This window comes from Periplaneta americana, chromosome 8 (genome assembly GCF_040183065.1).
Source record: "Periplaneta americana isolate PAMFEO1 chromosome 8, P.americana_PAMFEO1_priV1, whole genome shotgun sequence".
Taxonomy (NCBI): domain Eukaryota; kingdom Metazoa; phylum Arthropoda; class Insecta; order Blattodea; family Blattidae; genus Periplaneta; species Periplaneta americana.
Genome location: NC_091124.1, coordinates 112,101,314 through 112,125,677, shown reverse-complemented (window position 1 = coordinate 112,125,677; position 24,364 = coordinate 112,101,314). Strand labels below are relative to the sequence as shown.

Below are 24,364 nucleotides of genomic sequence, written 5' to 3'. Positions count from 1 at the left end.
CGAACATGAAAACATCAACATACCGCTCTTGTAACGCATATTACTATTGTCGCTTTGTCATGATGGACAAAATTTTTTGATTAATATTTTTTAGATCAAATGTTTGAATATCATGAAAATTGGTATTGAGATGATACACTGTGTCACTTATTTATATAAATTTACGGAGTCAAACCCTTATTTTACATCATTATGCAGATGATACTAAAAATGTAAAATCGAGCAAAATGTAAAATTAAGGTACAGTCACACGTCACTACTTTTGCAATGCTGCAGTATAAAATACACTGCATAACTCTCGTACTGCAACGTGTGAACAATGGTGCAATCTGAAAAGCAGTGGCTGTCAAAGCAGCTGCTCGCTACTTTTTCATGCTGCACGCAGCTTAAAAGTAGTGATGTGTGAGTGGGGTTCTCAGGATTCAGCCACAGCATTTTTTATATTTGTTTAGTTCAAACTTTTGCAGTGGTTGCGAACAGTGTTGCCGCTCAAATGTGCCAACGAAACTTTATATTGTTTTCATATACTTTGAAGTTCGACGTGATGAGAATAAATTATTTGTAACACTAAATGTACAGTGCAGTCAGAATATAGGCCTATTTGCTGATATAATTCATTTTTGTAATTTTCCTTAGTGTAGTTTCAAACATGAGGATTGCGAACATTGCTTATGAGAATATGCTATTGGTTATCATTGAAGTATATGAGCGTTTTTTTAATAGCTTTATAATGAAAATTATGTCAATTTCTGGATACTGGTTAGGACAGAAAAATAAATAGTAGACCTATTTGAACCATGAGAGTGCTTGTGGAATTTACAAATGCTGATTCCCAGAGCAGAAATTGCTAGTGCAATGCAAATTTTAGAAGACGATGTTAAAAATAATGCACTCTCTTTAGGACCAATACAGTAAAGAAAGGTTAAAAATGAGTAATCTTCCTAATACTCGCAAAAAGTTCATATGCCATAACATTAGAGCCTATTCTTCCCATTCATTGTAGTTCTCGGAGATCGTAACTTCAGATTGTTCCGTATTTCTATTCTTTCTTTGACTCAGCATCCTTTGCTTTTTTGTAGTTTAATGTTGTGGCTGACAATGAGGTGAGTTTGTGTTTGTGAAAGTCGAACTAAATGACATTTGATACAAGTTGAGAGGATGCGAAAGCATTTCCTTTTCCTTCTATTTCCTTGAGTTCGTCAGTAACAGGGTGGTAGCTGTTACCTCTTATACCTGCACTCCCCGAAGTTGTACACACAAGAAAATAAAATTTTAAATAAAGGACATAAGTGAATATAAAATACAGTGACACAGATGTTTGACAGTTACATGGTTGAGTATATTCTAGTGTCGTTCTTACAATATTTTCTACTAATAATTAAGGAATGTTAGTTTGTATTATGTAGTCTGGGAGGAGTGTCACAGTGCAGATTGTCCCGTTGTGTATGTTGTAGATTAGCAGCTAGTAGTGGAGAAAACATTTATCTTCTATTCTCAGTAGCTTTTTAATGTGCCAGTTGATATAAACAGCAATAAAATGAAATGTAAATGCTTATTATAGACTTTCTAAATAAATATATATATATATATATATATATATATATATCAGTAAACATTTTCAATAATATAATTTTTCACTATGTTGAAAGTCAGTTAGTCGAACGTTAGTGAGATGGAGAGTAGTATCTTCCCCCACACTGATGGTTGAGAGAGTGAGTAGAGGGGAAGGCCTTTCAACCAAACTGAAATGGGGAAATGCATATCATGTTGTAATTGTCTGAGTAAATGATGTGAAAAGTATCGAGAGAGATTCCTATTTTGTTAGAAAAATTGTTTATCTCGGTCTTAGTAAATTCGTGGTTTCTCTTTTCCCATGTTTTAATTGTAAATACTTTTTGAAGGTCATACAGAATGCTTTTCTATTTTTCGAGTGCAAGTACCATTTACAACATCAAATTTGACTTTTCATCCCCAGAAGATTTACTAAGCATATCATGAGTTTGTTGTGGTTTTCTGAAGTTGAAACAATATTTCATGCACATATAGCACCTTGGTAAGGAGATGGTCACAAGTGTAAAAACTACTAATGAGATATTTGAAGTTTAATGTGTAATAGATCAATTTGATTTGCAATAGTACCACAGACACAATTACGTCCTGTCTTCACATTTTAACCTACTGCTTGTGGCCATATAGAAACAGACAGAGAAGTTTTTTCTCTATTAGACGGCAGTGTTATCTCAATTTATGAAATTTTTGCACTTGTGGCCCTCTTCTTCCCAAAGTGCGATTTGTTGTTCTTTCAAAAGTTCACTTTTGTAGTGACAGGAAATTACAACTGGACAATAACACTGAATAATAAGAATTCAGGGAACAAAACTCTATGTTACTACCACAAAGTTGGCAGGCAACTAAACAGAGATATTTACTATACATTTCAATTCTTGCAAGCTCATCTGACAAACGAAGTATTTTACAACAAAATTCGAAACTAACTAGGCTATACCCATATGAAGATGTATGTGATGACAGTTGTGTTGGCATTAGAGAATACCTAGATCTAAAAAAAAAAAAATATATATATATTGTTTTATTCATAATTATGTTTACATATCCACCTGTTGTCACTATACTAGAATTAACGAATGTTTGTACTTCTGACAGTTGTATGTGGAGTCGCAAGGGGAAGTTTGCTGTTGCCGCATTGCAGTGAGAGACAGATGGGACAGCGGATTTCAAATTCAAAACTACATCTTATCTCACGTTGCATTAAATTAGGCTCGAATTCTAATTTCTAATGCAGGTATCTTGAATCCAAGATTGTTATTAGAGCTGTCTGACTAAAAGACATCGTCGCAAAATTAAAAATAGTTAAGGTCCACAAAACTACTCGTAACAAATTTTGATCTATCGATACTATCACACTACTAATACCACTACACTTTTAACAATAATAATAATAATAATAATAATAATAATAATAATAATAATAATAATAATAACAACAATAACAATAATTGTAAATGTAATATTAACCTTCTGATGACTGGATAAATTTTGACTATAATTATGTGTATATATTCCGCCTTTGCTTATCATACAATATGAATGAATTAATTAGTCATATTTTCTCATTAATGTTTTCGGTACGTAAATTGTACCATCATCTGAAGATGGTACAATTTACGTACCGAAAACGTTAATGAGAAAATATGACTAATTAATTCATTCATATTGTATGATAAGCAAAGGCGGGAATATATACACATAATTATAGTCAAATTGTGACAGCTTATCGGTATATCTTCAACATGAAATGGATAAATTTTGTTACACGAACGAATTATGTCTTGTTATTATTTGAAATAAGTATTTTTTTTTGTTCATTTTTAAAGTACATTTATTCACAAAGAGTTGAATAATTATATACCGAAATAAATAAATTTCGTAAACAAGTAATATGGATTTAAATTTGTATTTGCAGGAACGAAACCATACTTCAAATATTGATTGTTTGCAAGCAGGACAGAGAGCCTCAACAAAGTTAAAATGTGCGACATATTTAATATTTAAATAACATTGTTGTAAAACCAGTACACGAACATTGATAATCTACAATACATTTCAATATAAAAAAAAATATATATACACACACACATACACGCACCCACGCACGCACGCACACACACATATTTAAAAGTGGTGCGGAAGACCTCATGTACGAATTAATTATATATTTTCTAAGGAAATATGAATATACATGGTGGCGAATAACATCCTTTTTAAATGAATCAAGGTCTGTGACTGGCTTTGACCTGGGTTTGACTTTTCCCAGGAGTTTCCAGCAGTGCATCTGAAGGCCCAACTAGTATGCCATCTTCTTTTTCTTTTTCTTCAACTTCCTTTTCTTTTTCGCACTTTTCGTTGCCAATATTGATGACAGTATTTGTCGAAATGTGTAAAGCAGCAGCAGTTCTCTCCAACACTTTATTAACATATTAAATGACCCTCATTCTGTCTGTCTAATTCAAAATAAGCCCTAACAGAGCATATCATTTCACGGACTTGGCCACGAATCGGTGTTCCTTTGCCGAACCTTGCAGTTTTTCTTTATGGAGAATGAAGTTGCCCTCTTTTACCTTCAAGGATTGACTGTGCCATTTTAAATTTAAACTTAAAAATAAACTGTGAAAACTAAATAAACACTAGTAGGCCTAACAACACACGCATACACACACACACACGCACACCACACACGCATCCACTTGCACGCATGCGCACACACTCTCTCTCTCTCCCCCTCTCCCTCTCCCCTCTCCCTCCCCCCTCCCCTCTCCCCCTCTCCCTCTCCCCCCTCTCTCTCGCTCTCGCTCTCGCTCTCGCTCTCTCTCTCTCTCATATTACTATGACGCACTGAGTTAAAAAGGCAGAATATTAAATGATAAAACAAAGAACAATGAACAGTGAAATGCTGTTACAGAAAACAAAGTGATTCATAAACTACGTGCGTATATTTTGTTGAATTGGCAACTCTTCGCATGCTTGTTGAAGGTTGGTGGCAACAGGGTGAGAGGGGAATGGACTGTGATTGGGCGTTGATATGGCAACATGCCCCCACCTCACTCATAATGTTAACTGTCAGAAGTACAAACATTCGTTAATTCTAGTATAATGGTTAATATCTACTTATCTGTACTAGCAGAATGAGGTCAGCCAAATGTCATCCACGAGAGAGTACTTTTTTTTTTTCCTTGGTGTGACATTCTGACCAGTCACCTGCTGGCCTCTTTCCATATGCTTCAGTTGACATGGAAACATCACTCAATGTTAAGAAAACTTCCAGACAGTTTATACATAATTGAAAAGAGCATCCTGAAATATGTTTAAATCTCTGTATATTTAATCACAATGATATCAGCTGAAGAATATCGGTAACCACAGGGATCCTAAATTACAGAAAACTATATACAAAGTAAGTGGTTAAAAAAAAAAAATAAACATGGATTTATACAAATAATTTTCACTGGAATTATAAAGTCTGAAAAAAATTAAATCATTAATAATTCAATTATTGTTAGGTTGATTGAAATATAAATTATGGTGAAGAATCTTCAAAGAGTCCTTAATTATTGAAACGGATACATACTGCGATGCATATATGAACCAGCTAGAGAGAGTGGGGGGTCTCCGGCACCCAATGGGATTATGTTTGACCTGGTGGGCATGAGGATTGAATATGTATGTTGTGTTGTCGGAAGCAGCATGGGAAGCGAGTGGTGACGGCAAGCATTGCACTTCTTAAACATAGCAAGATGAGGTTACATACATTAAAAATAATAAAGAAACACAACTCTATGTTAAACAAAGTTCTAAACAATTTATACATCATTTTTGGAAAAATAGTTGTGGGACATATTAAAACTGCTAAGTTTACATAGCCTACTCATATTATATTGTGAGCATGTGGGTGAGTGATTGGGAATTTTAAACACATTACAATAAATGCGTATGAAATTCTCGAAACAAACATAAAATCAAACTTACTCACCAATACTGTGACAATTCTTCCTTATTCCCCTTGAACAAATTCATTATCCTGTGAATCATAATGATAGTTAACAACAAAAAAAAAAGTTCGAGAAACAAAAGTTTCTTGCACCAACTACACTTTCCCAAAGAGAGTTGATGACACTCACTTTCCGGTTAGAGCGTCTAGCCGCGAAACCAGGTGGCCCGGGTTCGATTCCCGGTTGGGGCAAGTTACCTGGTTGAGGTTTTTTCCAGAGTTTTCCCTCAACCCAATATGGGCAAATGCTGGGTAACTTTCGGTGTTGGACTCCAGATTCATTTCACCGGCATTATCACCTTCATCTCATTCAGATGCTAAATAACCTGAGATGTTGATAAAGTGTCGTAAAATAACCTAATAAAATAAAAATAAAAGACACTCACTTTCTTGCATATGAAATTCACATATACCAATTACCCTTCTGATACAATGGTCAGTACTGTTTTCAAATGTTTTGTTCTTGCTAGTTAAACCTTCCAATTTTTATCCAATCTATGAGACATACAGAAGCATAGTGTGGCGCCATGTTGGAAGACCAGGTCACAGTGGGGAAATTGCGCGTGCATCTAGTGCGAGGGAAGGTGTGGCGGAACAAAAGGAACAGGGGGGGGGGAATAGCTGGAAGTTTCGAAGAGCCACACGAGCCGATTGTTGTAGAAGCTACGAGACGCAGTACATTCGAGAAAGTGTGATTTAGTAAATAAAAGGGGCAAATGAGCTGCAAGGCAGAGCCAGTTCAGTTGAGCCAGTCTAGTTAGACAGTCAGCTGCGAGAAAGCTAGTATCCAGTGGAAGTCTTGGGTTCGAAGTACAGTGAACTTGAGTGAGCACTGTGGCAGCGTAGAGGCGAGGGCAAAGTGTCCGGAAGTCTTGGGTTCGAAGTGCAGTGAACTGACTCTGGAAGTCTTGGGTTCGAAGTGCAGTGGACTATTATCTGGAAGTCTTGGGTTCGACGTACCGTGAACTTGAGTGAGTGAGCTAGAACTAGCCAAGGCAAACGAACTGTGAACTGAGAACTGACAGTTTTGTTTTGTAAATAGTGCTTTGTGAACATTAGTTGAGATAGGAGTACATTGTTGTTCTTCTCAATAATTCACGTGAATAGTCATTGTCGTTCTGTGGAGTGCAATAACGACTACTGTGTTGCTGTGTTGAGAGGAATACCCATTGTTGACGGGTGTATGGTTGTTGTTGCAATAAAAAGTCATTATTGTTGTGAATAAAAATTACAATAGCTAACATTCTTGATTGTAGATCAGGGACATGCATTTGAGAATATTTCTACATTGTTGCAAGTTCACATCAATGTTATTTAACACTACGACATGACATATGTGTCTGTCCATTGTTCTGAACATTCGGAAAAATGCCTGTCTAATTGTTGCAGATCGCAGATTGTTTTTTGCAAGAATGATAGGCAATCTTAATCAGGTTCAAAGTTAGGCAATCTTAATCTGGTTCAAAGTTATTAGATAACTATATTTCACGTACTAAATTCTTATCTCTATGAGGCTCCCAGGAATCAAGTAACAAACAGTTTGACATACCAATGTGAGCCAAAAGTGCCAATTCAATAAATGTACTGAAACGTTCTCTTGACATTTTTGCAGATTTCTACCATCACATAATTAAATTATGAGCTTTGAACATGACCTGCTAGACACTTTGGCTTAATGACATTGATTCCTGCAGTACTATAAAGAGACAGGGAAGGAGATGTCCTGTGCATGATACAGTTGACATTAACTATAAGCGATTGTGTCTGTCCATTTTGTGATTGAGTAACACCATGAATCACCCTCTTACCATGGTTAGCAAATGTTCTGCCAGAATGTGTTTCTTTATTGATGCCAGATTGATTTGCATTATACACATTGTCAGGGCCAATATTCGTTTAGCAACTTTGTCTTCTAACCTGGAATGCAGTAGGTTGTGCAAGAAACTTTTGTGTTTCGAACATTTTTTTTCTGCTAACTATCATTTTCAGTCACAGGAGAATAAATTTGTTCAAGGGGAATAAAGATGAACTGTCACATTATTGGTGAGTACGTGTTTGATTTTATATTTGTTTCGAGAATTTCATACGCATTTATTGTAATATGTTTAAAATTCCCGATCACTCATTCACATGCTCACAATATACTGTAATAGGATTACTTACTGCTCTAACATAAGCCCACCAACAGTCTCTATCCTGAGCAAGATTAATCCAGTCACTACCATCATGTCCCACCTCTCTCAAATTTATTTTAATATTACCCTCCCATCTATGTCTCAGCCTCCCCAAAGGTCTTATTCCCTCCGGCCTCCCAACTAACACTCTAAATGTATTTCTGGATTCGCCCATACGTGCTACGTGCCCTGCCCATCTCAAACATCTGGATTTAATGTTCCTAATTATGTCAGGTGAAGAATAAAATGCATGCAGTTCAGCATTGTGTAACTTTCTTCATTCTCCTGTAACTTCATCCCTCTTAGCCCCAAATATTTTCCTAAACACCTTATTCTCAAACACCCTTAATCTCTGTTCCTTTCTCAAAGTGAGAGTCCAAGTTTCACAACCATACAGAGCAACCGGTAATATAATAAATTCCAACTTTCAGATTTTTTGAGAGCAGACTGGATGATAAAAGCTTCTCAACTGAATAATAACATGTATTTCCCATATTTATTCTGCATTTAATTTCCTCTCCAGTATCATTTATATTTGTTACTGTTGCTCCAAGATATTTGAATGTTTCCACCTCTTTAAAGGATAAACTTCCAATTTTTATATTTCCATTTCCTACAATATTCTGGTCACGTGATATAATACTTTGTCTTTTCGGGATTTACTTCCAAACCTATCTCTTTACTTGCTTCGATATACACTACTGTTTGTGAAAACTGCAACAACCAGAAAGAATGGCCCGAATGAACGACTCCAAACTCGGGAGATGTGTAAAATAGTGTTATCACCAGTAATTGATTTCGTTTCCAGAGATATGACGTACACATAAGCCCAACAGTGATGTCTCTTGTGTCACTAGCAAGGTTAGTGTTATGCCTTGCTCAGTCAATGCAGAGCTTCCAAACGAAGTGGAAACGTGGAAGTTAGTGCAATTACGCCTCGTCGAAGGACGCAATATTAGCACGTGAGTGAGTTTAAACGGGGCAGAATGTTTGGTCTTTGGAAAGCAGGTTTGTCATACCGTGACATTTCGGCTTGTACAGAGCATGCTGCTATGACAGTGATGCGTGTGTGGAACCAGTGGATAGAAGAGGGTCGTACGCAGAGATGAAGGGGTACTAGATCACATAATGTAACCATGGCATGGGATGATCGCCATCTTGTCCTCATGGCCGTGATGGATCGTACAGCTTCATCCACAGTGTTAGGCGACGGAGTACTGCAATGGATGTGGACCTGTCTGCGTGAACGGTTTGTCACCATCTTTTGAAGGCTGAACTAGTGGCTCGCATGCCGTTGTGTTGGCTTCCATTGTCCAGAAACCACCAACACCTCAGACTGCAATGGGCACGTGAACGCCGTCACTGACGTGCTGAGTGGCAAAATGTAGTGTTTTCGGACGAGTTCTGATTCAACTTGTCCTACAATGATGGTCGGATACATGTTAGATGCTACCATGGTGAACACAATCTGAGAGTCTGTATTGTTGAGCAGCATAACGGACAAACACCTAGTGTGATGGTTTGGCGCGTCATTGGGTACAGTATGAGAACACTCCTCCTACGTATTCAGGGCAATCTGAACAGCAACTGCTATATTAAGGGGGTTTTAGAGCCACAATTTAAGTCACACAGTATTTGTGTGCACTCATAGTTGAGTTCTGGCGTCTTGTCAGCTCATTTGAGTTGTGTGGATACAAAGGAAAAATTGTGACGGTGTCGTGTATAGTTCCTGGGGTAGCTCAGTCTTTAGAGTGTTTGCGCGCTAAGCGAAGGGTCCCGGGATCGATACCCGGTCCCGGAACAATATTTCCTTGAAATTATTCAAACCTGTACCAGAAAGCCAGATTTGCATAATACATTTGTTACTGGAGGTACGTTAACAGAAAGCCACAATTAAGTCATAGTTGAGTTCTGGCGTCTTGTCAGCTCATTTGAGTTGTGTGGATACAAAGGAAAAATTTTGACGGTGTCGTGTATAGTTCCTGGGGTAGCTCAGTCAGTAGAGCATTTGCGCGCTGAGCGAAGGGTCCCGGGATCGATACCCGGCCCTGGAACAATTTTTCCTTGAAATTATTCAAACCTGCTTTACAGGGAGCTAGTACCTGAAAGCCAGATTTGCTTAATACATTCGTTACTGGAGGTACGTTAACAGAAAGCCACAATTTAAGTCACACAGTATTTGTGTGCACTCATAGTTTAGTTTTGGTGTCTTGTCACCTCATTTGAGTTGTGTGGATACAAAGGAAATATTGTGACGGTGTCGTGTATAGTTCCTGGGGTAGCTCAGTTGGTAGAGCGTTTGCGCGCTGAGCGAAGGGTCCCGGGATCGATACCCGGCTCTGGAACAATTTTTCCTTGAAATTATTCAAAATTGTATTTAACTTGTTTGTTTGAAATATTTCAAAGAATAAGCCCCTGAAATTATACAGCTTGCCACTGCGCAATTGCTGTGCTCCTCTTCAGGTACTCATCTAGTCTGTCCTTGCTCTGACATCACAAATGCACAATCTGCCAACCACTGCTCTAGAGCAACATTTCGGAATTAGATAATGATTATCTTGTGATGATTACCATAGACTTTCTATATTTGAACATTTTTCAATCTCTGCCGGTTAAAAAATGTGCTGTATTCAAGTGATAATTGTGAACTCCTAATTGAAACCAAGCATGTAACTTCTACTTCATTAAATGTACATGTGTAATAATTTTATTTTTAATAATAACACTTCAGTCGTAATTAATGTAAAAGTTATTTCAGTAACACAAGTACAGTGTGTAAGTATGTAAGTTACAGCTTAATCTGGTTTACAATTATATTACATTTGTTTGTTACATTCCACATCATAAGAGGTTTCTAATCGAACATACGAGAAAGTAATAAATCTCATGGAAAAGTCGTTAATTTAATATTCTCCTATAAGTAGCATACAACTAGTTAATACAGTACTACTAAATTATTTTAATTTTACAAAACACAAAATAACCTAGATAACTCAAAAGATCAAAACTTGCATTAGCATAGATATAATATCGAAGTCTGAGTTGCATGTAATATTTTTGTTTACTCTGAATTACATATAAAACATAAAACACAGCTAACGAGTAAATAGTAGATAAAAACTATTAGTGAAAATATAGTGTTTCATTTGTTATGTTATATATATATATATATATATATATATATATATATATTCATTCATTCTTGTGTATAAAAACTATTATTTCTTGTCAATGCATACTTTATAATGCCCTTTTTTTTTTTTTCGTACTCCTATACTGGCTAAAGCTGGCACAGTGTTCCAGTTTCTGGTTGATTATTATAGTTACTATTCGAGTGTATTATATAACTCATAATTTGCTAATGTAGTAATATTACATTTTTAAATAAGTAAAATGTTGTGACAAACTACTCTATAACACATTCTTATCTAACAGGTTATTTTTAAAAACCTTTTGCATTCGCTCGAATAGTGCTCCTGAAACTGCAGTCGGAAAACAGAACTAGTGCCACTCAGTGACGAACCCTGAACTAGAATAAGTAACGTCACTTTCTCTTCTACTCGCTCTGTTGCCGTCTTCAATAGTGAGTTGAAATTTCGATTATACTTCTGCTGTTTGGGATCTTGAATACTGCTTCATTGAGATTTTGCGAGACTTTCTCTTGTGACTCTTTTTCACAGTTCCTACTGCATTCTGACAAACAGCCTGAATATAATCTATTACTGTTGTCTCAGGAATAAGGAAAAACAATGTATTTTCATTCATCTAAATATTGTTCCAAATACTGGGTGAGTAGACAGTAGAGAAACCACAGTGCAGCATGCTAGCTGTTAGCCGAGCTGCTCACGTCCTCTAGCCTCGTGCAGTGTATGTGCTGTCTGTAATGCACAGTGTAGAATAAGTAATTTGACACACCACAAGCTATTAATGTGAAGTATTACTAAAGGCCAGTATTATAAATGCCGTTTAAACCTTACGTTCAGTTTAAACTGAAGTTTTCCGTTCTGCTTTGTATTATAAACCTTAACTACCAGTTAATCTTAAGTTACCTTTAGTTTAACTTGATTGGCAGTTCTCTACCATTTAAACTGCAGTTCAAGGTTCAACAGTGCAAGATGGCGGTTCCCGCATTACACATGGATATTGCAGATGTTTTCCAAGAACTTATGAGTGACTATATATGAACGACCACGGTGGCCAAGAATTTTTCTAAATAGAGTGCACCACTTTGAAATATACATAAGTGAACATAAGTTTTAAAACAGATTGTAGCTTTCGAAGCAGACAGTCCTAACCTTCAGAATTAGACTTATAGTCCTAACCTTGTTTTGAAAAATTGAAACTCGGATACAACATGCAAGAGAAAAATGATAAAGTGAAAAAATATGTGTTTTAGGGTTTGAATTTAAAGATTATTTGAAAAGATAAATTATTTCTTTATTATTTTTGAAAACATTCTGTTGAATCTCTGTGTCAGTTACTAGTTGCACTGCGCTATTTTTCCTCTGGTAGTAGGCATACTGAAAACGATAGAAGATTTCGAAGGTGTCCATAAATCTATCATAGCCTAAAACTATTGCGCATTGTACTATGTGTGGCAGGTAGTCTCCTGGTAAGATTTACTATGGAGCGTGATTTATAAACACTAATAATATTATCTAATTTTACTGTTTGACTGAATTCTGTTCCATAAATATTTTAGACAACACATGAAGTACGCACACTAATATTATTACTTCATTACTCAGTTGATTCTGTATGGTGTTACATAGCGAATGGTCATGCAAGGTGTAGTTTGGTTGCATTGTGTTTGGGAGTATAATGTTGGTGGCCAGCGTTAAGAAACTATTTGAGGTTAAGTCTGACAAGCATACTGATGTACACGGTATTGGTCTCTTTAGGTTTTTTTTATGATACACTCTCTCATATCGAAGAACATAGATGTTTCTTAATGAAGATTCTCCACGAGCGTCGGCTATTTTAAATGAATAATATAATTTAACAGTTGCGATTGTCTTCTTTTCTTTCCTAGCAGTAATACCAATTGTATTCCACTGTGGTTTAACTTAACCGAGACTCTGTAATACGGCACGTTGAGTTAAACTCATAGTTAGGTTTAACTTAGGTTTAACATAATCTTTAGATTAACCATATTTATAAAACTGGGCCTAAATATAAGCATTTAAAACATCATTTACTCACCCAAATTAAGAAAGATGCTGAAACTGTCTTTAGGTGCTGAAACTGTCTTTCTTGTTGTCTCTCATGTTTAAAAAGTGATGCATCACTCATTGCAGTTTCGATTGGGAAGTGAGACAATGTTTTCCTAGATGCTATTTATCAGTTCTTCGAAGGTATGTGTATTATTTTTGTACATTTTGTCTTTTAGAGTTCCCAAAAGTTTACAAGAAGTGGCTCGACATTCGTACTGATTGTTCTGTGATTGAACTTTATGAAATTCATCCATAGGATAGTTTGCTGTATGTGCTGTTGCAGAATCGTGTTGAGAAAATGCAAAAGCACACTGTAGTTAGTTAACATTCCAAAATGCATCACAGAATAATTTCCACATACCTCTTGGCATTAATAGTTCATTAAAAGTTGGGACCTGTTAAACCTCTCTTGTATTTTCACATCATGGAAAGAAAGGCTTACCATGAAGAATTTGAGTTTCTCAGAGCTCGATTACCTGTTGTTTTGTTTACTTACACACCTTTGGAAATGGAACAAAGTCTTGCCTGTAAAAAGGAGATTAGGATCAATTTCGCCATCATTCACTATATTTAAAATTCTCTGACAAAATTCATGCTTAATTGCAAAATCACTGGGACATAGTTCTTGCACCATTGTAAATTTGTAAGGTTTTAAGATCAATAGCTTTGTAGCATTTTGCACAGAACTGTAAGACATACCTGTTTCCTATAGGGGAATATGTCAAACAGTGTCCAATGTCCATTGTCGAATTTTCCTAGATGAACATAGCACATAGTCTTCTGCATTTATCCATAGCAACTTACTGTTTAACGAAATTTATTCACAAGGCTATGAATCATTTTATGAAATTTATTCACAAGGCTATGGATTATTTTATGACTTGGAATGTTATCACCTGGGAATCTTTCCTGAAATATGTAATTATTGCACTAGGAGGGCAAAATTTAACATATAATTATCATACATAAATACTTTCTCTGCAGTGCTATATCTGTGTGCCATTCTATTCTATTTTATACTAAAATTTAATAAAGGTCACACAGTACAACTGTGTCAACTTCCATTAAAAGCTCAATATAGCTAACATGAGCTGACCTTAGGAGCCATTATGTATCATTAGCATTAGCGAGCTCTTTGCACAAGCAAATCCTATGAGTGACTCATAATGTTGCATTGATGTTTCTTTACATCTACTTACCCAGTAATAAATAGGTCCTGTAGCTTGGATATTTACAGTTTTGTCTTAGTTATTCTTGAAGATACCATCATAGTTATTGTCGTCGTCATCATCAGGTCACATTGTGGGTTTTAGTCTTCTTAAACAAAGCATTCCAGGCTTTCCTAGCTTTGACGAGTCTCTTTCCATTATTTACTTGTAATATTTTAAGATATTTCCCCCCCATTTTATTTTATTTATTATATTCCATAGATCTTAAATTAGCATTGAAGCTTTAAGATGTGGAACAAGTCAAGTATTATACAATTTTTTGGCGAAATGCAGTGAGGCCGAGGATATACCATAGATTATCTGGCATTTACCTTATAGGTAATGAGCTCAAGTGAGACTCTAACCCAAGCCCAAGCATAGCTCTGGATTAGCAGACAAGCAAGTCTGCTGACTGAACTATGCTGGTGGCTCTACAAAAATATAAAATACATAGCAAGCAGCACTCTTCGTCGATTTTTGTTTTCTAAATTAAAACTGCTATAAAACTAATGTATTGTTGTATTCCAAACATAACTTTTTCAGACACTTTTGAAAATATTGTTAATAATGATATGGGTCTGTACTTTTTGGGAAAATACCACATTGCATTGACAAATTGCATAAATAGCTGAACGGAGAAATTATTTGAGAATAGGCTTTTAGAACTTGGTATTTCATCATATCCAGAGGAATTTTTTTGTTATTAGATGTTTTATCGCATGCATGATTTCTGCTGCAGTAGTGGGAATAAATTTAAGACTTGCAAATTCTGTTAAGTAGCTAATTGCGGCATCTTCTGTACAATCTTTTGAATGTTTAAGTTGCTGGTAATATTTATATAGAAGTCATTAAAGTAATTTGCAATTCATTTTGGATCCTCTACTTTATGATCATTGATTTTAATGTAAGAAGTATTTTCATTCTTTGGATATCGACAAGTTTCATTTTTAATAATATCCCAGATAGTTTTCATTTGATTATTAGAATTTTATTTTTTATTCAGATGCATTTTTTTCTCCTGCTTTATAACTTCTGATAACATTTTACAGTAGTTCTTATAGTAGTTAAGAACATGAGGATCATCACTGTTCCTACCCATTAAATATAATTTCCTTTTTGTAATACATGATATTTTAATTCGCTGAGTTATCCACATGTCTTTATTTTCGCTACCTTGACTGAAAAACATTCATTGAAATAATTCGTAAATGTAGTGAAAAATTAATTAAATTTGCTATTAATACGAGTATTATAAAAATTTTCCCATAATTTATTTTGTAGATATGAATTTAAATTATCAATAGATTCAGCATTATCTTTTTTTTTTAATTGATATTTTGGAATTTTTCTCTGACAAAAAAAATTACTTAAAATTTATGCATCGTAATCAAACGGGCCATTGATTAAAGATTCTGATCAATATAAATTCAATCTACTATTGTCTATAAATATATTATCAATGGGTGTACAACTTCTAGCTTGTATTATGGTTGTGGAACTTAACTGTGTGACTAAGGTTATAACTTTATATTTTTTATTTCATTACAGTTTCGTTATTACAAATTTAATTGAATGGTTATAAGTGAACAATGTTCACATAATTTATTTGAAAGTTTTTATAGAACAGTGTAAATAATTTATATAGCATAGACCATAGACAAGTAAGTAGAAAGACCTCCAACTCAATGTATTTCCTTCGACATTCTATTGACGCGACATCAAGACACATGGTGGCAAAAATCGGAACTACATCTCATATTACCGAGCCCGATCGGTATTACAGGTATCCGTTATACCAACATGATTATTGTAGCCCAATCGGTATTACAGGTATCCGTTATACCAAAAATATTGCTAGTATTTTTCAGATTATTCCCCAAAAGAGCGCATAATGGTTCATTAATTTAAATGAAATGTTTAACCACAATAGCCACCAGCATGGCTCAGTCGGTTAAGGCACTTGCCTGCCGGTCTGAAGTTGCGTTTGGGCGCGGGTTTGATCCCCGCTTGGGCTGATTACCTGGTTGGGTTTTTTCCGAGGTTTTCCCCAACTGTAAGGTGAATGCCAGGTAATCTATGGTGAATCCTAGTCTTTATCTCGCCAAATACCATCTCGCTATCACCAATTTCATCGACGCTAAATAACCTAGTAGTTGATACAGCATCGTTAAATTACCAACTAAAAAAAAATTAACATTATGCATACATTTTGGTTTAACAGAGTGACAATATGGATATGAATACAGTATATTGGTTGAACATTAAACTGAAAACTATTGAGAACACATTACATTTCCTTAATACAGTCATATAACCCTTTTAATTAAATTAATTTATGAAATCTTACTGTCACAAGTTTGTTTTCTTACATGTTACTAGAAATATGTAATTGAGATTCAGGATGTGAATGGAATAGGGAATTTTTCTCTAAAGGACTAAGTACCATTTTTAAAGAATAATGTTACATATTGTGTTGGGAGATAAAAGCAACATAAAGCAATTGACTTTGTCATATTGTAGATTTGACTATTATTATTGATCAGTTATACAATTACAATTCTCTAATTTTTTAATGCCAAACAGCTTCATAATTGTCATAAGATGCTTTTGCTATCAAATGGTGTAACACAAGTCCAAGACATTTATTAAATACTACTTTATTTGTTTTTCACCAACAGAGCTGAAATATACATTTCTAAAAGTACTTGGCAAGTAGTTAAGCAAATTAATAATCGATAATCACCACAGAGGATGCACTAGAGGGAATAGTGAACGGGAGAAGAGTTCAGAGCAGAAGAAAATATCAGATGATAGACGACATTGAGATACATGGATCATGTGTGGAGACAAAGAGGATGGTAGAAAATAGAATAGATTGGAAAATGCTGGGTTTACAGTGGAAGACCTGCCCTTGGGCATAACAGTATGAATGACTGAATCATCCACTGAAACAGAAACAAAGAAAACAATTTATCTACAACAGACATGCTGTAATAATTAATCTTAGGCTTTCAACAAAAACACAATTAAGAAATACATACAAAGAAAAGATGGTATTTTTAAGCTTCTCATGCACAGCTAATTGAAAGCACCAACATATTAGAAAAAGTACGATGCAATTTATTAGAGATAAGTAGATATTTAACATCATTTCCTTATTTTGAGTTTTGATACTGGCAGTGCTTGGTTTGGTTGTGCCCCCATTGCTGAAAGTATTGTGCCACATTTACCCTTTAAAAACACCTAAATAGTGTACCCAAAATTCGCCAGTTGAGAAAGCTGCAGGTTCATATCACTGCCATGGTGAAGTGCAATGAATGAAGCAATTAGGTTAGGTGGTGAAAAATGTTAAAGGAGGTAGGCTGGTGATGAAGTGGATGGTAGTTCACTGGATGGTAAGGAGTTTGTAGTTCCTGAGTGGGATACCAAGCATCTCTTGATGGAATGGCCCCTCTTTGTAAGTTGTACCTGAAGTCATCATTATATTGATTACTGTGAAAATGGTTTGCGCATATATAGCACCTTCTGTAAGGATGAGGATTTTCTGCCACAGCTGTCCACATTTGGTACCTGTTACAATCAGGATTCTATTATTGTCTTCGAAAAATACACAAACCAGTGTTGGTATTAAATTTAATTAAATCACAGATTAAAATTATATGCAGCTAACATGGTTAAGATGAGAAATTAACTTCCTGAAGGAAAAAATATAAACGTTTTTACATATGACTGTTCTGCTACTTCTTAAAACTATTAGCAATATATATGAGGAACAAACTTTCAAAACTTGACATGTCCATTTTTAGAAAATACACTTCAGATGTCAAAAACTTACATCTCTGCAATGAATAAAATATTTTCTATGGTGAAATATATTTTCTTGCTATAAATTCATATAAAATTTCACCACAGAAAAATCTTTGTTTAATACAGACATATTTTTCTAGCATTTTCTGAAAATGGGCAGGTTTTGAAAGTTTGCTTCTCATGTCTTTTCCTAACTCCTAATTAAGGAGCAACAGAAGACATGGTACAGGTAGTCAAGTAGGGCCTACTTTCGGAATCACCATCTAATTAAAGCATTGTATGATGTTGAGGAATGAAACAAATAGCTATAGCTCATAACAATATTCAAAGTAACAATTGCACAAATGCCAAATGGGCTATGTATTTATTTTGAAAACACACAATGCTAAGCTCTTCTGATAAATTTATTTGTAAATATTAATCTATCTATATAGTTGATTTTTTTCTAATGAATAACAAACTTTGAATAATATCTTGCCTAAGCCTAAGATAATTATTAATATCATTAAGTGGAGGTTATTAATGCTGTAATTTTGCATGTATTAATAATCAGGCCTATGTGTAAACATAGCAATGTTGTTACTACTTAAAATATCGCATTCAAAAATACACAAGCATGTAGGAACTAATGCAAATTAAGTGTAAATTAATTACAAAAGAAGACAAAAAATCATTTTAATAAACAAATATGATTTCGACAAAAAAAATCTCACTTAAATTAAAAAATCACTACAGTTTACCAACCCTAACTAGCCGAACATAAATAAGGTTATACTTGCATTAAACTTATGCCAACGCCATTGCTTACCTTTTAAGCTGTGCTGCATTACTTGGCACAGGAAACAGGAATAACCAGGTCTTCCCATTACTGCCCGATTTCTGTCAGTACACTGCAGCACATTTACAGTGTAAAAAGTCCACCATCTTCTTTCAATTAACTAAAACAAACCAGCAGTAGGCTAATATCATATAATGCGTTAATAACACTACATTTCATAAAAAAAATTGAAGCATTTAAGTTTAATCGACGTTTGTGAAATATTTCTGGGAGAATTCTATCCACAGAGTCTATAAAAATAATAAATAGCCTACCTCTGGTAGCCTCTGTTTTTATTTTATCGAAATTATTCGAGTAAAGGTACTACTGTTAACTGTAAAGTCAAATTTTCTAAAATATATTTTGTTTTCGGGAACGACACTTCTTTACTATTGCATTACCCAACTAGGGTACAACACCATCCTTTGGTAACGCAATTGTAAAGAATTAACCCGAGAACAGTATATTTATTCATATCAGGTTCTACCCCACGCCTGTGGAGTAACGGTCAGCGTGTCTGGCCATGAAACCAGGTGGCCCGGGTTCGAATCCCGGTCGGGGCAAGTTGCCTGGTTGAGGTTTTTTCCGGGGTTTTCCCTCAACCCAATAAGAGCAAATGCTGGATAACTTATGGTGCCGGACCCCGGACTCATTTCACTGGCATTATCACCTTCATTTCATTCAGATGCTAAATAACCTAGATGTTGATACAGCATCGTAAAATAACCCATAAAATAAATAAATCTACCCCAGGAATTTTAAGATGTATGATCAACCTAACTTAGCTATATACAAAAATAAGATATTCGTTCATACTCAAAGTATATATTAACTCTGTTAACTTACCTGTAAATCTTTTGGTGTAATTGCAGTTAGGGCTACTACACCCTTGTAATTCAGCACAGAAGTCAGTTCGTCATGTGGTAGTGGTAGAAGGAAGGTAACCGCGTTCTGAAGTTTATCCCTTAAAACAATGAAAGGATCTCAGTTTAATAAATGTTTAAGATATGATGGAAGAATTCAGCTTACAATTAAAAACATGAAGGTACAGTTAAGCTGCATCTACACGGTTCAGTTTTTCATACGTATACGCATGCAATCTGGGAAGAATATTGAAAGAATCAAGTTTAAAACGCACGTTGAATTAAGATGCATGAAGGTTTTGTGTATAATGGTATGCTGTATTAATATTAAATATCAATCCTGCATGCATTGCTTGAATGTGTAAAGTTGAAATAAAAGTTGAACCGTATAGATGATGTTAAGTTTGGTAATCTCAAACTTATTTCTTTCTTATCTTTAACATTGCGAATTATTTCTTGATGCAGGAAAGCATCAATAACTTCTAAATTAACACGATCTGTTCAAATTTCTTCTGTAATCATCCATCTTTGTCTGTCCCATAATTCAACATTTAAACGGAACAGAACTGCCAACATCCAACAATTGATCAATTGAACAGATGAAGCTAATAGGCCATACACAATAGAATAATATGGCTACTTTGTCTTCGAATGAAAATGTAAATCGGCTATATAATAATAGTAATAATAATCCAAATGTTATAAAACTTACATATCCTGTAAATAATGGATATTAATATCCGTTTAAAACTCTCATATTGGCAAAACTTATAACCACGGAACTTTCGAAACCAAAGAATTTTGTATTACTAACTTTACAAACTCTTTAATCGAAACACAGTGCTGTCCCGATCACTGCGGCAAACTAAGGAACATCTATGAGCATCCAACATCTATAATTTAAGTTAAACCTCCCTGGCATAGACAGCTTGTGTGACATAATCTTTGGTAAACAGTCTCACAAGTATAAAAGAAAGCATGTTGAAAAGCTGGAAAAACTAAGGATTACTCGCTATGGAAGTACAAGCAAAAACAGGAGTCAAGGGTAGCTGTTTATTGCCTATACATGTTTCACAACCATGTGCTGTAAAATGTTGGAGATCCTGAGGCCCACTTTGGTATTTTTTAAATTTGAAAACTGATAATAATATTGTGTTCATGTCACTTTTTGTATAGATTATTTTGGTGGATGTTCTTGTAAAACTAGTTATAATTCTTAAACTGAAAGTCACAGTTTTAATTAAGAGTTCTTAAATGTTTCAGGATGGGATGAGAGGACTTGGAACACAATGGAATCAGTTGATGAATTATAACACAAGTCCAGAGAATCAAGAAGTGGCTACACGTTGTGGTCCAAATCGAGATCAGTATTTAGAAACGGGTCAGCTTATTGATGACAGAGAAAGTTCATCAGTGCCTGATGTTGAAACTGTGCAATATCGAACTATGAGAAATGGTACCAGTGCTATGAATCTTTGTCTTCGTATGGTTCCTGGTCACACAGATAGTATCAGTAGGCAAGATTTAAACATTTATGAACAAGAAAATGTAGTTAATCTTCCTGGAAATGAGGATGTGGCGACACCTCCTCCTGGACTGCACAGAATGATTCCTGGTCAAGTCACTGAATACGAAAACACAACAGATATCTCAGATACTGTAGCTCCTGCTGCAAATAATTCGGATGATGTTTTATTGCGTAGAATGGTCCCAGGACAGTTAACAGAGGAAACTAGCAGCATTACAAATTTTGCCTCAGAAGGAGGAAATGTTGGAGCAGTTCCCGCACATAGGTCAGTGGATGATATCCCTCCACCTGGGTTAAGAAGAATGGTTCCTGGAGAGAGCAGCAGTCCAGAGAGCCAAGGAAATGCACAGTCAGCAATGCCAACAGGTACTTTCCAGCCAATAGATGTGGTTCCTTTGGAACCAAGAGTGGTAACAGGAGTAGCACAGGATGAAATGGATGGCCTGGGATCTACGGGAACATCACAACTACCGTCATCACCTTGTAAGTAACTATGTTGTGTCAGTGTGTTAGTTAAAGTTCTTTCTGCATCCTGTTCCCGCATTATCTCCTTTTTCTTCCCAATAGCTTACTCTTTTTTTTTGTCATTTGCAAATCTTTTTATATTGTAAATTTATTTCAACTCAACAATAATAATTCCTTTCTACAATTCACATTAAACGCTCTCGGCAACAATGGGATTTGCTCTCCACACAGTAACACAGTATTCGTTAGTGCACGCCACTGACGACAATGACAGTTTACTTGAACTATTACGAACAACAATGAACTGTTAATCTTAACTAATATTTACAAAGCACTATTTACAAATCAGAACTGTCAGTTCTCATTTCACAGTTCTTCTAGCTCAGTCACTCGAGTTCACAGTATCTCGAACCACAGACCTTCAGAGACAGTCCACTGTACTCGAACTCAGGTCCCTCTAACTGCGGGCCACTGCACTCGAACTCAGGTCCCTCCAACTGCGGTCCACTGCACTCGAACTCAGGCCGTCGGATGCTGACACAGTTGCGGACTCACACTCAAGTCGAACTCCGGGACACAAGACTGGCTGGCTTGCTCTGTTCACTGGCTTACTCACTGAATGCTGAATAAACTGAAAACTGCCCAAGTTCGCTCGCGTTTCTTCTTTTATAGCAAAATCATAGTTGCGAGAAATTTCTACGGGTGTGCAGAGACAGCTCTCTCGAATTATCTGGATATCTCCACTTCGACGGACTTCTGGAAGAGTCGGGAGGGTCCGTCCCCCCTTCACTCCGCACGCAGCAGTTGCGCGCGCACCCTCCCCTCGTCGCGTTGACGTAATACACCCTCTCTGCCCTTCAGCATGCAGATGCTCCCCGTACCAGCGTTTCGTCTGCCGCGCGCCCTGTCGGACGCGTGTTTAAACCCCGTTGCAGCTGTCACAATATATTTGAAAACAGTCTTGTGTCATAGAACTAGATACAGTGCGTTCGTAGTTCGGCCGGACCGTTCCGCGGCGGCCTTGGAGAAGATTGGCGCGCCTGCCGCCAGAGTAGCACTGTAGCTACCACTGACGCACCAGTCAGTCGAGTTGGATCTGTCGTGAGAGAAAGACGTTTGTGCGCATGTTGTGAGTAAAATTGTGTTGTCTCGTGGTGATAAAGTGTCTATTAATAATGGTTGAGTACACTTTAGAACAACGTATTTTTCTCTATGATGCGTTTGTGAAATACTCTTCTGCAAGAAGATGTCGAAGAGAATTTGAACTTCGGTTTGCAGATGTTCGAATTCCTAGCAGGTCAACTATTCATGACCTTGTCAATAAAGTCAGATGTACAGGATCTTTTTGAACAAGAAGCGTGTTCAACAATGCCGTGTACTAACAGAAAAGAAGCTTGATGAAGTAGGGGCCCAGTTAGAGCACTCACCCCACAAATCACTGCGACATTTAGCACAAGAGATTAACATTTCCAAGACGTCAGCTTTTGTGGCAACGAAACTTCTGAAACTTAGGCTGTACAAGGTAACTGTAGTTCATGCTTTACAACAACAAGATCCTGTAAGTAGGGTTAATTATTGCAATTGGTTTGTGCAGTCCGTTCATAATGGCGACGTGGACCGACTTCTAATGTTCTTCACTGATGAAGCGTGGTTTTATCTTCATGGTCACATTTCTACTAAGAACAATAGATACTGGACTACCGAAAATCCCCATATTATTCATGAAGATTTCTAGCCACGCTGCAAAGGTTGGGGTTTGATGTGCAGTGAGTGCGAGTAGAATTATTGGTCCCATATTTTTCGACACAACAGTTGATTCACATGTTTATGTAATTTCAATTTTAAATAATTTTTTTCTGCAACAAACAAGAAATGAACGAATGAATGGCGGGTTTCAGCAGGATTCAACTACAGCGCACACTGCTGCAAATTCTATGCATGAATTGCGAAGTGTGTTTGGCAACAGAATAATTAGTTGAGGATTGTGGCCACCTCGTTCCCTTGACATATCTCCATGTGATTTTTATTTATGGGGAACGTTAAAGAATAAAATGTATGCATCAAATATGCACACGTTACAAGAATTGAAGGCCAACATCATGAGAGAAATACAGGCAGTGAGTCAACATGAACTTTTGCGAATGAACCAGAATTGTTTTCAGAGATATAGGGAATGTGTTCGAGTTGAAGGTTATCACTTTCAATATCAGTTGTGATGCAGGTAAACCTAATGTTAGTAGAGTAGTTAGTGTTCCGTACCCATGACTTGCAGGTCGTTTACGTGTAACTCTGGCGGTAGGCACGCCAATCTTCGCCCAGTCCAGGGCCGCCGCTGAACGGTTCGAATGCACTGTATAATTGCTTTCATTGCAGCAGTTATTATATGAAGAAAAGTACAGTACCCTGTTACAAGGAAAAGACATTCCTTAAATGTACATTACTAGTATCTGTGTAAATATGACTGTACTGTATCTATTTTTCTTTACTGGAGAGATCTTAATTTGTCATCAGAAATTTTATTAGAAAATTAGACATACTAAAAACAATTCATTGCCAGTACGAATACAGGGTGGATTTATTTTTATTTTAGTACGTTATTTTACGACGCTTTATCAACATCTTAGGTTATTTAGCATCTGAATGAGATGAAGATGATAATGCCGGTGAAATATATCCGGGGTCCAGCACTGAAATTTACCCAGCATCTGCTCATATTGGGTTGA

General features: G+C 36.0%; 1 protein-coding gene across 7 annotated transcripts in view; it reads left to right on the top strand.

Annotated features, from left to right (window-relative positions):
- The window catches only part of LOC138704946 (protein transport protein Sec16A-like), a 572,743-nt gene that overhangs the window by 52,973 nt on the left and 495,406 nt on the right, over nt 1-24,364 (top strand). For all 7 annotated transcript variants that reach the window (XR_011333490.1, XR_011333489.1, XM_069833405.1 and 4 more), the window contains one exon: nt 20,912-21,659. Coding sequence is in view for 5 of the 7 variants with exons in the window: in XM_069833405.1 (XP_069689506.1) it covers nt 20,912-21,659 (748 nt within the window). In the remaining 2 variants the exon portion in view is untranslated. The remainder of the gene's footprint in view (nt 1-20,911; nt 21,660-24,364) is intronic.